The 16,418-nt window shown below is 43.0% G+C and overlaps 1 protein-coding gene across 8 annotated transcripts in view; it reads left to right on the forward strand.

The window, feature by feature from the left end:
- The first annotated feature begins 2,942 nt into the window (after nucleotides 1-2,942).
- Nucleotides 2,943-16,418, forward strand: part of WTAP (WT1 associated protein) — a 33,380-nt gene continuing 19,904 nt past the window's right edge. For 2 of the 8 annotated variants that reach the window (XR_014795512.1, XR_014795513.1), the window contains exons 1-2: nucleotides 3,264-3,438; nucleotides 11,228-11,265. Coding sequence is in view for 4 of the 8 variants with exons in the window: in XM_084889728.1 (XP_084745854.1) it covers nucleotides 11,236-11,265 (30 nt within the window). In the remaining 4 variants the exon portion in view is untranslated. Of the gene's footprint in view, nucleotides 3,149-3,263; nucleotides 3,439-3,998; nucleotides 4,064-11,227; nucleotides 11,266-16,418 lie in introns of those variants that run through there. The other 6 variants (XR_014795510.1, XM_084889728.1, XR_014795511.1 and 3 more) reach the window with 6 other exon arrangements.

Below are 16,418 nucleotides of genomic sequence, written 5' to 3' on the forward strand. Positions count from 1 at the left end.
GATCTTTCAAACTAGCTTCTTTGTCTTTTTTTTTTTTTTTTTTTTAAATATATTTTATTGATTTTTTTTACAGAGAGGAGGAGAGAGGGATAGAGAGCCAGAAATGTCGATGAGAGAGAAACATCGATCAGCTGCCTCTTGCACACCCCCTACCGGGGATGTGCCCGCAACCAAGGTACATGCCCTTGACCGGAATCGAACCTGGGACCCTTCAGTCCGCAGACCGACGCTCTACCACTGAGCCAAACCGATTTCGGCTTCTTTGTCTTTTTTAAAATTTACTTTAAAAACCAAATATACAAATGGGCATGGCCAGACCATATATAAAAATAGAATTTTGACCCACAACCTGCAGCCAAGTGCCTAGGAAACCAGCCCAGGAGCCAGCCTGCTATCCATCAGACTTGGAGGAAGTCAGTCTGCTATCTCTGTAACAACCCAGAACACTAAACAAACCCTCTATAATCATCAGCTCAAAATGGCCAGACGTGGTTACACACGGACAGCTTCCCTAATCTTTGTTCCCCTTGCAGCTGAGAACCAACTGCAGAAAGCCAAACAGATGCCCTCCCTGGTCACAGGGAGGCCACCTCTGACCAGCTGCCGCCGGCTCCCTGCCCCAGCCCCTGGGCACACCTGGGTCTTGCCTTCCCCTCCAAGCTCTCCCTCCCGCCAGCTTTGGAGTCTGCCAATCACAGGCCATGGCGGCAGACTCTCTCGCTTCAGCAGGTTCTGGGTAAGCAGCCTTCGCCTGTCCTTTGTTTATTCCCACACTTTACTGAAGTACAATTTACAGTTTAATTTGAAGTGTAAGTGAATCCAAGATATTCTGGATTTACTCAGTGGGAAGTGGAATTTGGAAACCGTGATCTGATTGGCAAGTGTGTTCATTATTACTGTAGGTGACCAACCAACACGGTCTGCCTGGGACAGTTCTAGAATTAACGCTGTAAGGCCAACATCAGGGGAAACACACACACACACACACACACACACACACACACACACACACCCGTCCCTGGCAAACTGGAACATCTGGTCAACCTCCGGCTTCTGGGTCCTTTCAGTGCACAGAACTAGGACATTTATTTTAAAAGTTATGTGCTCAAAATGCTATTTCCAATTTAAACATAGGACAGCTTTTTTCCTGAACTTTCTTGATCTCATTTTCTTTTACACTGAAAGTCTTGTATAACATTTAAACATTTGTGTACCCTACAATATAGTTTCAAAACCATAGCAACAATATTACTATTTTTTTCTTTTTTGTTGTTGTTGTTGTTAAATGTTTTTATTTTAGAGAGGAAAGGAGAGTTTCTTTTACAGAGATGGATACAGGATACTCTAAGGTAATTAACAGTTGACAATTCACTTGATAACAATAACAATGAGGGAATGTCTCAAGGCCATTTGTTGTGCCCTGAGGGGTCCTGGGTAAAAAGGAAGTTACAAGTTACCCAGACATCTCACAGATATGTTATCTTAGAGGCGGGAAGGCAGAGGGGCTCAGTAAAAGTAGATCAAAGTTGATCTTTGTCCGGTGAAATATCTGGGACATGACTACCCACTATAACCTGTTTGCAGTTAGATATTAAACTTTCAAACCATCTTTTGTCGTTATTTTAGGTCTCTGAGTTTGCAAGACTGCCTTAGCAGGTCTTCCCTGAGCTTGTCAGGTTAGCATGTGGCTCTTTTCTTTATATATATATATATATATATATATATATATATATATATATATATGTGATAAGTATATATATATATATATATATATATATATATATATATATATCTCCTTGGGTGAGGATAAAAAAATAAAAATACCTGGGGAATAATTCTTTTCTCTGTTTAATGACATAGTTACCAGTTTGACCTAGCGTTAAGTTCACTGATTTCAATTTGCTTTGGCGATGTAAAAACTCTAGTTCAAAGACGGAGAAGTCTTGCTTCTGTTTATTCCCCCCACCCTGCAGGTAACCACTGTTACTGTTCCCGGGACAGCCCTCCGGTGTTACCTGGGGCTCATTCCTCCTAATAAGAGTGCACTCCGCGGCCTAGGAGGACCCACAGCCTTTCACATGTGAGGGCCACTGCTCCTCTTTTCTCTGCAATGTCTGTCCTGTTCTAGCCCCTTTTCTCTTTGGGTTTTGGTCTTTGTCGGTGCTGAAGAGTCCTGGAAGCGGCCAACATTGTCTCCCTACCGATCTGGTTGGCCGGTGAGTCCTTGGACCATCTGGAGCTTGCTTTAATCCCACCCCTGTAAGTCTCCGCAGCCCAAGGCGCCTTCGGGGGTCAGCAGTCTGGGTAAAGCCGGATGAGAGCAGACCGGTCACAGCCGGACCTGATCTCCTTCCCCAGCAACGCGGGCGTTCTCGTGCAGCGGACACGGTTCTGCGGGAGAGTCCCAGAACCTCCTTCACCGGGCTCAGGACCACCACACCGGTGAGCCTCCTCTCGTCCCGGGCCAGCAAGGAGCCCCCAGAGCTGCTGACAAAGGCACAGCCTCCATCTGCCAAGAGCGCTCCGCTGCGACGTCAGGTCAGCGATGAACCCAGCGGCCAGGAGGCTGCTCTCCGCGACGGCAGACAGGCGCCGGCTCCGCAGCTCTCCGATCCGCAGCCGCGGGCTGAGCGCGCCCCGGCCCCGCCCTCGGCCCCGCCCCCGCCCCACCTCCGGCCCGGCCCCCGCCCCACCTCCGGCCCGCCCCACCTCCGGCCCCGCCCCACCTCCGGCCCCGCCCCACCTCCGGCCCCGCCCCGGGCTCGCACCTGGCCGCCGCGCGCGGAGGCATCACGGCGCGGTCGCTGTGCGAAGAACCGTCCAATCACGCGCCGCCTTCGCCCAGATCCCTCCGCCAGGGCCGCGCCGCAGCCGCAGGTGGCCGGCGAGCGCGTCCACCCCCTCCGCCGCCGGCCGCGACCCCGCCGCCCTTCCCGTGATGCCTCGCGGCTGACCTCCGACCCCGCGGCCCACCCTCCGCGCGGGCTGCCTCTCTCCCCGCCCGCCGAGCTCGCGGCGCTCCGGCCGCCGTGGAGGAGCCCCCTGAGCGCCGTCCTCCCTCAGCGCCTGGAGCCCGGGCCGGCGCCGCCCCTTCGCCTCCCCTCCCCGCGGCGGGCCCGGCGGCGGCCTGGCGGTTGCGGCCGTGACGGTGAGGGGGCGGGAGCGGGCGGGCAGCGGCGCTCACCGGCCGGGGCCGGGCCGGCGGCGGGCGGGCTGGGCGGGGCGGGGCGGGGAAGGGCGGGGCGGCGGGCGGAGCGGGAAGGGGGTTGGGCGGCGGGGCCTCACTTCCTCCCTCAGCGCCATTTTGTGGCGGCGAGACCTGCAAATAAAGAGGAGCGCGGGGGTCTCCGGGAGCGCGATCGGGCGGCCTGGGCGGCGATCCGGCAGCGCGGCCTCGGCCTATGTGACTGGCGGCGCCGGCGCGGCCTCCGCAGAGAGGTAGGTGCGGGCGGCGGGAGCGGCCGGGGGCTCCGGGTCCCGAGGGCTGAGGCGCGGCCGCGCTCGCCGGGGAGGCGGCGCTGAGAGCCCCGAGAGCCGCTCGGCTCCCGGGCCGCGGTTGGCCGCGTCGCCTTCCCGCCCGAGGGGCCCTTCCGCGGCCTCCAGGCCATTTCACCGCCCCCGGCCCGGCCTGAGGCGGCGGGACCGGCGTCCGCCCCTTCGCAGCGCCCGCCCCGCCCCGCGGCGCCCCTCCCGCCGCGGCCGGGCGGGGAGTTCCGCTCGGGACCGCAGTTCCCCCCGCGCGGCGCCGCGCTCCCCGGTGCACAGGCTTCCATTTTACCCGATCGGCGCGTCCGGAGTTCAAGACCACTCCAAGGAGCCGCTGGCGGACTTCCGAGAAACCCTAGCGCCTCACCTGGGGCCCGGGGCCCTCGCGAGGCCGCCAGAACTCCAAGTTCTTGTGGTGGTGGTATTTAGCCGGACGTTTGGTCCCCAAGGGGCTCCGTTAAAAATCCCGAGGAGCCGTGTTTACGTGGTAAAAAACGATTCTCTTTCGCAAGGTAGACTGGTATTCCCTGAGCACGTGACGGCCCTGGCTGTACCTGGCGGGCTCCATCCCTTGGAGGTTAGTGAGTCCCCGCGCCGGGAGGGGAGGGACGGTCGGCTCTGGCCCCGCGGCCTGTGGTGTGGACGTGAGCGGGGCGGCAAGGACACACGTGTTTGTGTCCCGCCCGGCCGTGGGTCTGCCGCACAGAGCCCCTGGACAGTGTCCGGAGTGGGCAGAGCGGGTTTGCAGTGGTTCATGTGGAGAAGTCACACAGGAATTAGCACTTTCTCCTCCCAACTGTAAACCACGTCCCTCCACTCTCTATACTTAGTAGCAGTCTCTGTCATGTTCATTAATTCTGTATAGTATGTTGCTCTTGGAGGGGAAAAAAAATTGTATGTTGGTAGGTCATTCAGCAAAACATGACCTAGGCAGTATTAGATTATCTCCCACTTTTTTTTTTCTTTTGCCTCGAATAATTTTCTCTTACTAAACTTACCAGAGAAAAACTTCTAAGTATCCCATAATCGTATAGTGGTATATTGGTTATTAAAGTGGTGGAGCATCAGGCTAGAATTCAGTGTTATCCTATATATTAGGTCAAGTAATAATTAATGTCGTTTTCTAATACTTTTTTAAATCAAATTTATTTAAACAATACCACAAAATTTAATCAACAATATAGTTGCCGTTGTTTTCTACTACTTGTGCCCAACGCTCAGGAAGCATTTTAATCCCTCTGTTGTAAAATTCTTGTGATTTTGATGCAAAAAATTCGGTCAATGCATTTTTGAGGCATTCTTCATTATTAAATTTTTTTCCAAGAAGAAAGTTTTGCAAAGAACGAAACAAATGGTAATCGGAAGGGGCAATATCAGGAGAATATGCAGGTTGAGGGAGAACTTCCCATTCCAACTGGCGCAGTTTTTCAGCAGTGATTCTTGCAGTATGCGGTCGTGCGTTATCGTGGTGAAGAATTACGCCCTTCCGATTAATCAGCGCGGGTTCTTCTTCTCTTAAAGCTTGGGCTAACCTTTCCAATTGGGCACTATACACTGCACTTGTAATGGTTTGGTTAGATGGTAAAAGTTCATAATGAAGAATTCCTTTAAAATTCCACCAAACACACAACATCACTTTTTTCGCATGCAAGTCAGGTTTTGGCGTGGGCTGCGGAGCCTCATTTTTGTCCAAGCATTGAGGCCGCCTTTTCAAATTAACATACAGCACACATTCTTCATCTCCGGTAACAATTTGCTCTAAAAACGACAAACGGTTTTGACGAGAGAGGAGCGAACTGCAAATTGTGTCTCTTTGATTACGGTTGTTGTCGGTCAACTCATGAGGAACCCATTTTCCAAACTTTTGGACTTTGCCAAGTGCACGCAATTGATTGGAAATTGTTTTTTGTGAACAATTTTAAGTTGTCGCAAGCTCTTGTTGGGTAATTTGAGGATTTTGCACCAAAAGCGCTTAAAGAGCTTCTTGATCAAAATTGGACACACGGCCTCGACCACTCTTGTCATCTAACGAAAAATTTCCCTCGCGAAATTTCTCAAACCAATGCTGGCATTTTCTGGAGCTAACTGCATCTTGACCAAGAGCACTACAGATGTTTTTTGCAGCCTCACTTGCTTTTCTTCCTAATTGGAACTCGTAAAGCATGCAGTGCCGAATATGCTCTTCATCCGCCATCTTCTTAGCCCTAGTTTTGCAACAAAAACCAAACCAAACACAAACTTTTTCAGGCAAAACTTGTTAATTGCACTTCACACGTTCTGTAGATACCACGTGTTTGAAGGTTATGTCAATACAAGTCAACGCCAAGCAAGATTTTAAACGAATGTTTAAAAACGACATTAATTATTACTAGACCTGATACTAAAAGCCTAATGTGGTAAGTGTCTGGTCTGTAGGCCATTCAACCAGTCAATGTCTAATATACTAATGATATGCTAAGGCCGCTCAACTGCTTGCTATGAGGACACTGGCTGCCAGGGGGCAGAAGCTCTGACCAGTAGGTTAGCTTGCTGCTGAGGTCTGGCCGATTGGGACTGCGTGCGATGGGCCAGACATGCCCCGGAGCCTTCCTGCAGTCCCTCCCTGGCTGGCCAACCTCCCATGTCCCTCCCAGGCCTTGATAGGGCACCTTTGGGGTTCCTTGGTCTGGCCTGTGCCCTCGGGGGCTGTCGGAGAGCCAGTTTCAGATCCTGCAGGCCAGGCTGAGGGACCCCACTGGTACATGAATTCGTGCACCAGGCCTCTAGTAAATGCATGTTCTCCCCTAAATACACATTAAAGTTGTCTTTTATGTTAATGTTTTATTTGAAAGATTCACCACCACCCTCCCCCCCCCCCTTTTTTTTTTTTTTTTTTTTTTTTTTTTTTTTTTTTTGTATGGCACTTAAATCATTGAGATGTGCAGCACTTCGTGAGGCAGGCAGGCAAAATTGGGGTCCCCTTTTTGCTGTTTTGGAGACTGTAGCCCAGAGAGTTAAGGATCACATGACTGAGAAGGTCCCAGAATCAAGATAAAGTGGTCTTCCTATTGCTAACTAGTACCCTTTCTGTTGCAGCGCCAAGGCTGTTGCCATGTTGTGCTATTTGTTATGAGTTTCATGCTTTCTTACTGAAGTTGTGTTGGCTGGTGCTTGCCTCTCAGTTTAGAGAGAACTGAGCTGCATAACTGAGGATCATAAATGCTAAGCATCAGGAAAGTCCTGGGATTGGGGTGCTAGCCACCAGCCAACACAAACTAAGCCTCTAGTCTAGATCATAATCTATTCAATATTAAAGCATCAAGAGTGATTGGTGGTTATGACATTCTAAACTTGAGCTATATTATCTTTATGAATTACCCACATAAATAACTAAAACCGTTACATAATTTTAAAATCATGTTTAACCAATTTTCTTAAATGTACTAAAAGGTAACCAAATTGGCCAATTTTGAATTTTACTTATTTTGCTTTTCTGCATTTTCTAGCTATAAGCTGCTTGATCACTATTTAGGATGAGAGGGTGGGAGAATTACCCATCTTCATTAGTTACTAATTTGTCATTTCATTGTCTGGGAAATGGGGACTAACTTTGAAAAGTTGTAATTATTAAATGAATGCCTCATAGCACTGAACACATGCTCATTTTTTTTCCATTCAATGTTCAACTCCAAATGATATTTTGGTCATTCCATTTTTCTGATACAAGAATAGATTGTAGCCGAAACCGGTTTGGCTCAGTGGATAGAGCGTCGGTCTATGGACCAAAAGGTCCCGGGTTCGATTCCGGTCAAGGGCATGTACATTGGTTGCGGGCACATCCCCAGTAGCGGGTGTGCAGGAGGCAGCTGGTCGATGATTCTCTCTCATCAATGTTTCTAACTATTTATCCCTCTCCCTTCCTCTCTGTGAAAAATCAATAAAATATATATATATTTTTAAATAGATTGTACTAAGAACCTGACATGTCCATTGTCTTTATGACTCCAGAATTGACTTTACATTATTATTGTGTGCTGTCAGTTGTGCCAAAAAAAATTGTATTGGGAAATAATAAATTCCTTAGCACACTTGTGCAATGTGAAATTCAAAATTGAGAACCAGGTTCTATTTTGATTAATTAGTTGGATGTTGATGCTTTTAAATTTTAAACTTGTTGTAATTTGCCTTTTTCCAGACTGTCCATTTAACTATTGTGCAATATCATGGACTCTCAAGGAAAGATTGACTTGTTAGTTAAAGATAAGGGAGGAGTTTCTAAATACTTATGCTTTGAATTCCCAGGTTACATATCACATAATATGTGGAATGACCTGCGACTGATAATCAACATGTAAAATGCAAAGATTTATACCAGAGCTGTATTTATCCTTGACTTATATTACAAATTTCAAAATTTATTTTTGTAAAGCAAATACAGCCCCGCCAGTGTGGGTCAGTGGTTGAGCATTGATCTATGAACCAGGTGGTCCTGGGTCAATTTCCAGGTCAAGACACATGCCTGGGTTGAGGGCTCAATCTCCAGCAGCTGATAGGTGATTCTCATCATTGATGTTTCTATCTCTCTCCCTTTATCTCTAATATCAATGAAAATATATTTTTTTAAAAGAAAAAATATAAATATCCTCTAAGCAGTGTGTTGTTAAAATCTACCCAGCATCAAACTTTTTAAAAGAGAATGTAAGCCAATGTTAGAAATGAAAATAACTCACTGTTTATAATTCTAAACATCACAGATCACCAAGAATTCTACAGTGAGGCTTAGAAACAAATATTGTTATTGTCAACCTGTCGATTCTCCTTTGGGCTTTTCAAGAAATAGTGACTGAGAGTTTTTGGGTGTTTTTGTGTGTGTGTGTGTGTATGTGTTGTTTTTTTGTTGTTGTTGTTGTTTTATGAGGAGTAAATTAGTAATTAAATGCTTATTTTGTGCCAGTTACCATGCTAATGCTAAAGTCTAATGTTTATCTTTAAAAATAGCACAATAATTTTGAGTCTTGGTGGTGGTAATTATTTTTTTAAATGGGGAAACTGAGGCTCTGGGGTTATGCTGCCTTTTTTAATTTCAGTTTGTCACTCTGTTCTAGAAAAGTAGGTTTAGGAGAACTTCTCCATCATGTAAATGCCGTTAAAAACCAAATAAACATTTTAGCACATTTTTTGCTAGTTAAGTTTGCAGTTAATTTTATTTTAATAGAATAAGAAGCTGAGTGATTTTGTATTAAGAGAAGAATAAACAAAGAGACCTGGGCAAAGTGTCACTTAAGTTTTATAACTAAGATTTTGAGTGGCTCTGGTGCCCAGTGACTAGATAACAGGTAGATTACCTATCTACAGTGGTAAATTGAGCTGTTTTGTTTTCAAACTGTCACTAATAGAGCTCTATCACAATACCTATTAATATTAAGTTCCACATATAAACTCAAAATTTTACAGGATTGTCATCTTGGTTGATTTTGGGGAAAAACTGGATTTGTTTATTTAGCCCACTTTTTAAAAAATTTTTAAATTCTTTTTTGTTGAAAGTATTACATATGTCTCCTCCCCTCTCCCCCCATTTGACAACTCCAGGGTATGCCTTCATCCCCTTACTGTCTGTGTCCATTGGTTATGTTTATTTGCATGCATACAAGTATTTAGCTCACCTTTTATGATTTAATAGTAACAAGCAAATTCACTTGTTTGCTTAGCATATGTTTGAATGCCTACCATGTACTGAGGCATCACCAGTGAATGAAAATTTTTTCATGGATCTTATTTTATAACTGAGAGAAACATCCTATATAATAAAAGCCTAATAGGCTTAAGTGTCTGGTCAGCCATTCAACCAATCAAAGTGTAATATGCTAATGATGTGCTAAGGTCTTTCAACCACTTGCTATGACATGCACTGACCACCAGGGGGGAAATGCTCTGATTGGCTAGCTTGCTGCTGGGATTCAGCCAATCAGGACTGAGCAATATGGGCTAGACATGCCTTAGAACCCTCCTCTGCTGGTCAACCTCCCATGTCCCTCCCTGGCCCTGATTGTGCACCCATGGGGGGGGGGGGTCTCTGCCTGGCCTGCACCCTCTCGCAATCTGAGACTCCTTAGAGTATGTTGGAGAGCCGGTTTCAGCCCTATCCCACAGGCCAGGCTGAGGGATCCCACTGGTGCACAAATTCGTGCACTTGGTCTCTAGTGAGTATATAAAATGTTAAGTTGAGCTAAGAGCAATGAAGAAAAATAACCTAAATAAAAGGGCAAGGAATCAGTATGCACTGTTTTGAGTAAGATGGAAAGCCTTGAGAAAGATTTACCTAGAATAGTGACACATAGATACTCATTTGTATACTGGTTAAAAATGGCTATAATTGTCTTGTAGGTGGTTTTTGTTTGTTTGTTCGTTTTAATTAAATAGATTATTGATGTTTACCTACTATATTTAACTCTGGGCAATTGCAAGTAAATGCCAAACTTTCTGGGTTTTAAGAGGTTACAGTATAGTGGAGTGAATGCACATTAAAGCTAAAATAGAAATAGTGAGACCTGTGGAAATGAACTTGGAGGGGGTTTGTTTCTCAAATGATGGGATCACTGGTCTCACATTAGCACTGAGCAGCCATCAGCTCAGAAAAAAATGATATACTCAGATTTTTGCTAGCAACATCCAATGATAAGCTTATTAAGGAGGGAAGAATTAAGCCAGTAATTTATGATGTGATCAATTTACAGTTATTTTCTAACATGTCCTGTTCCTTCATAAAGTACCTAATCTGAAAGTCAGCATTTAAGAGTATTTGACTTACAGAGTTGGGATTGTATCTGACATAAAAAATGAATACCATTCTCAAATATTGACCATGCTGTACATTACATTTCTGTGACTTATTTCTATTGAGTTAAAATTTTAAAAATTTGGAATATGTAGTGAGTATGGATAGGTAAAATAAACTATAGAGAAAGTTTATTACTATACTATTATAAATGATACTTAGCAATAAGTTTAAATTAGCTTGCCTCCTTGTTAAATTTGAGTATTAGGAAGTAACCAGAAGTATTTTCAGTAAGCATATAAAGTTAATGAGAATAGTTCTTCAATCTATCTTTTGCTACAAGAGTTAGTGAGTTTTGTATAAATTTATATAAAGAAGCATTTTGAGATACAAATTATTGTGACATGAGATTAAATGGTATAGGAATATTTTTATTAAGGTGTATATTATATGTAAACATTGTACAGTAGTGAATTATGGCAGTGATAACTTCTACCTTAACCATAATGCTATAAAAGAAAAGGCTTAGCAACTGGTACTGCTCTTCTGTGTCAATTCAGCAAGATGCCTGGGATACTGCCTGGGGTCAATATCTGACTTCAGCACAAAGTTGTCACTTCTGCAAGATTTGTCTTTCATAGAGCAGTTGTAAGAATGTATTGAAAAATTACCTCTCAATCCTTTATGGCAACATCCAAAAGAACTACTTTTTTTACAACAGGATGTTTTTAAAAACCTAATAACATTTGCAGTGTAATGTAATAGTAATGCTAATGCAAGATGTTAACTTGAGAGACTGAGGGTGGCGTATTCAGGAACCCTGTAATATCTTCGCAACTGTTCTGTAAATGCAAAACTAAAGAACCCCTAATGATTTAGTCATAATTAAGTTCACTAATAAATTGGTTTGAAAAGGATAGTATTTTTTGTTCCTACTTTCAATGGGATAAAATCAATTGAACCTCATCTCTCTATCCCTTTTTCTAGGATTCAAGATGACCAACGAGGAACCTCTTCCCAAAAAGGTATGTTTTTCTAGCAGTTTTTAAGCATTTATATATACATACACATATATATATATTATCTCTAGTGTTTAATGTTCACTCCTTTGCCTATGATGATAATAGCATCATGGGTATATAATGTACTAGATATTGTATCTCATATGCAGTGTATTTTTAGAATATTTTTAAATTTTGGAAAACTTATAATGTTTTTCCCTTGCTCTACTCTTAGACTTTATTATATGAACATTATACAAATAATGTCAGAAAATGAGATTTTTTTTCACAAGATTCTATAAGTTAACTTCTTTTTTCCTGATTTAGATTTCTTTGTAATGTAAATTCATTTTTATGTTTTCAAAAAATATATAGTTCTTGGGTTCTACCTTTTCCTCTAATCTCCTTATTGCCCTGTTCTGTATTCCAATTAGTTCACTATAGTCACTATTTTATACACACACACACACACACACACACACAGTTACAAAGAATTAATAAAATCTGCCGAAATCGGTTTGGCTCAGTGGATAGAGCGTCGGCCTGCAGACTGAAAGGTCCCGGGTTCGATTCTGGTCAAGGGCATGTACCTTGGTTGCGGGCACAACCCCAGTAGGGGGTGTGCAAGAGGCAGCTGATCGATGATTCTCTCTCATCGATGTTTCTAACTATCCCTCTCTCGTCATCTCTGTAAAAAATCAATAAAATATATTATTAAAAAAAGAATAAAATCTTAGGCATTTCTCATAGCAATATTTTTTCTGATATATCTCCTCGGGCAAGGGAGACAAAAGAAAAAAAAAAATGGGGCTACATCAAACTAAAAAGATTTTACACAGCAAAGGAAACCATCAGCAAAGTGAAAAGACAACCCACCTTATGGGAAAATATATTCACTAATACATCTGATAAGGGGTTAATATACAAAATTTATAAAGAACTTATTAAACTCAATACAAAAAAAATTGTTTTTAATTACTATAAAACCTGAATAGACACTTCTTTAAATAGGACATTAAGATAATCTATAGACAGCAGAAACGTCTGGCCATTTTGAGCTGATGATTATAGAGGGTTTGTTTAGTGTTCTGGGTTGTTACAGAGATAGCAGACTGACTTCCTCCAAGTCTGATGGATAGCAGGCTGGCTCCTGGGCTGGTTTCCTAGGCACTTGGCTGCAGGTTGTGGGTCAAAATTCTATTTTTATTTATGGTCTGGCCATGCCCATTTGTGTATTTGGTTTTTTGTTTGTTTGTTTTAAGTAAATTTTAAAAAGCCAAAGATCTGCCGAAACTGGTTTGGCTCAGTCTGTCTGCGGACTGGGGGTTCCCAGGTTCAATTCCGGTCGGGGGCGTGTGCATTGGATGTGTGCAAATCCCTGGTAGGGGGTGTGCAGGGGGGCAGCTGGTTGATGTTTCTCTCTGATGTTTCTAGCTCTCTCTCCCTTTCTCTCTGTAAAAAAATCAATAAAATATATTAAAAAAAAAAAAAAGACAAAGATCTCCCAGAGGCCAAATTTAGGGCAATTGTACCAAATGACTAAATGGAACAGATAAAAAAGTCTATACTCTATAGTTATACTTGAGAGGATGGGGGGAAAGGAGACTATTTTTCTATGATTGGAAATAACTACTACACCAGCTTTTCCCTCTGAACATTAATTGTTAAAGGGAAATACAGTATTTGCCCTACCTTTACAATAGGGTGCTAGCAAATGTAGACTAAATGGTGTAGTTAGAACATGACTATTAGACAAATCTGAAAGAAATAATTGATTTAAGCAAGGATTATCCATGAACTTAAAAACGTCTAGCCAGTTTGGCTCAGTGGATAGTGTTGGCCTGAGGATTGAAGGGTCCCAGGTTTGATTCCGGTCAAGGCACATGCCTGGGTACGGGCTCAATCCCTAGTAGGGGGTGTGCAGGAGACAGCCAATCGATGGTTCTCTCTTATCATTGATGTTTCCTATCTCTTTCTGTGGATATGTACATTGGTGCAGCTACTGTGAGAAAGCAGTATGGAGTTACCTAAAAAATTAAAAAATGGCCGAAACCGGTTTGGCTCAATGGTTGGAGCGTCGGCTTTGGGGCTGAAAGGTCCCAGGTTCGATTCCGGGCATGTACCTTGGTTGCGGGCATATCCCCGGTAGGGGGTGTGCAAGAGGCAGCTGATCGATGACTCTCTCATCGATGTTTCTAACTCTCTCTCCCTTCCTCTCTGTACAAAATCAATAAAAATATGTATATATTTTTTTAAAATTAAAAAATGGAACTGCCTTATGACCCAGTGATTCTACCTCTGGGAATTTATCCAAAGAAACCCGAAACACTAATGTGAAAGACTATATCCACCCCTATGTTCATTGTAGCGTTATTTATAATAGCCAAGATTTGAAAGCAGCTCAAGTGTCCATAGATGAGTGGATAAAAAAGCGTTGGTACATTTAAAGAAAATCTTGCCAAAACTGGTTTGGCTCAGTGGATGGAGCGTCAACCTGTGGACTGAAGGGTCCCAGGTTCGATTCTGGTCAAGGGCATGTACCTTGGTTGCGGGCACATCCCCGGTGGGGGGTGTGCAAGAGGCAGCTGATCAATGATTCTCTTTCATCGATGTTTCTGACTCTCTATCTCTCTCTCTTCCTCTCTGTAAAAAATCAATATATTTAAAAGGAAAGAAAATCTTATCTTTTGTGACAACATAGGTGGAGCTGGAGAACATTATGCTAAGTGAAATAGGCCATTTGGAGAAAGACAGTATCTTGGAATTGCATTCTTATGGGATCTAATGAACAGAAAGAATTAAGCAAATACAGACAGACTCATAGATAGAGAGGCGGCTGACTGCTGTTGGGGTTGGTTTGGGCAGGTGGAGGGATTAAGGAAGAAAAAACTCACGGACACAGACAACAGTATAATGATTGGTAGGGGAGGTGAAGGGTGTATGGGGTGATAAATGGTGATGGAAGGATACTTGACTTGGCATGGTGAACACAGTACAGTGTACAGATGATATGTGGAAGTGTGCCTCTGAGACCTGTATGATTTTGTTAACCAGTGTCCATCATTACATTCAGTTGAAAGGGGGGAAAAAGAAATAGTGGAGATGGGGCTTCATATTCTAGTTGTTAGCTTGCCTTGGTACAAAGCACAAAGTCAAATCGTTAAATCATACTTGTTTTATTAAAAGAAGAAAACATTATTTCTAAGAGGAATTTATAATTCAATTGGAAAAGCAGGGTATAAGTGTAATAAGGGAAACTATAATATATCCATAATTTTAAAAAATATATACTTTTATTGATTTTAGAGAGGAAGGGAGAGAGAAACATATATCAATGGTTAGACTCATTGATTGGTTGCCTCCTGCATGCTCCCTACAGTGGATCGAGCCTGCACCTGGGCATGTGCCCTGACTGGGAATCAAACTGGGGACCTTTCAGTCCACTGTCCAATACTCTGAGCCAACCAGCTAGGGCTATATCCATAATTTTATACTAGAGTAGAAGAGGTACCTCACCTTTATAATCTTCATTTGGTATAGAGAAAACACTTAACCCTTTGCACTTCGAACCATTCTGGACATTGGCTACCAGCTACTCAGCGCTACTTTGCGGCGGAAATGTGCGTTGAAATAACTCAATTCCCTGTAATCACTAATAAACTGCAATGTCCCCTGAGAGGGGACATCCGAGTGATATGCTAGAATTCCAATGTCCCCTCAGAGGGAACAGCGGAGTGCAAAGGGTTAATATTCCTCAATTTATGAAGCAATTTCAGCTAGCTAGACTATTATGCCCATTTTTAAAAACTTTATCTTTTGTCTCATATATATATATATAAAAGGCTGATATGCAAAGTGTCCCCTTGGGAGTTTGATCATTCACTATGATAAATGCTGACCACCAGGGGGCAGTGCGGAATGAAGGAAGGCCCTAATCGGCCCTGATTTCTGGCCATGCTTGCATTTCGTGCACTGGGCCTCTAGTTTTGAAATAATTATTGATTCACAAAAAGTTGCAAAGAAATATACTGAGAGGTTCTGTGTACTCTTCCTCCAGCCTCCTTCATTGTTGACATCTTGCATAACATCATCAAAACCAGGAACTTGACACAGAGCTTATTAACAAGATCCATGGAGCTTATTCAGATTTATGGGTTATACATGCAGAGAGTGTGTATGTGTGCCTATGTATTTTTATCTCACATAACTTAGTGTTACCACTAGTTAACTGACCCATTACCTCAAGCTTCCCTTGTGTCATTTCTTGATAGCCATATCCATTCTCCCCTTTACAATCCCCAACACCTGGCAAACATTAACCAGTTTTCCATTTCTATAATTATGCTACTTTACAAATGTATATAAATGAAATCATGCAGTATATGTATTCTTTTGAGATTTATTTTTCCCAATCAGTATAATTTTCCTTGAGGCTTATCCAGATTGCTGGATCTTTTTAGTATCCCATGGTGTGGATGTATCATAATTTACATAACTATTCACCTGTTGAAGTATGGGTAGTTTCCAAGTTTTGGCTGTTGTAAATAAAGCTGTACATTCACGTACAAGTTTCTGTATGAAAATACATTTTCATTTCTCTGGGATATGTGCTTAAGAGTACAAATGTTGCCGAAGCCGGTTTGGCTCAGTGGTGGTAGAGTATCGGTCTGTGGACTGAAAGGTCCCAGGTTCGATTCTGGTCAAGGGCATGTACATTGGTTGTGGGCACATCCCCGGTAGGGGGTGTGCAAGAGGCAGCTGATTGATGTTTCTCTCTCATCAACGTTTCTAGCACTCTATCTCTCTCCCTTCTTCTCTGTAAAAAATCAATAAAATATATATATTTTTTAAAATAGAGTACAAATGTTAGGTTGTTTAGCATATCTATTTTTTAGTTTTAAAAGGAACTACCAAACTGTTTTTCAGAGCAGCCATACCATTTTACATTCTCACCAGCAATCTTATTTTGCATCTTTACCTACCATTTTGAGTTATTACCACAATCTTTCATTTAGCCATTTTAATAAGTGTGTAATGATAGCTCATTAGGATTTTAATTTGAATGTCCCTAAAAATGATGTGCATTCTATATAATAAAGAGGTAATATGCTAATTGACCATCATTCCAAACACAAGATGGGCAGTTTGGAGGGTGCCAGACCTGTAAGAGGAGAGTA

The sequence above is a fragment of the Pipistrellus hanaki genome (assembly GCF_964339955.1).
Source record: "Pipistrellus hanaki genome assembly, chromosome: 7".
NCBI classification, from domain to species: Eukaryota; Metazoa; Chordata; class Mammalia; order Chiroptera; family Vespertilionidae; genus Pipistrellus; species Pipistrellus hanaki.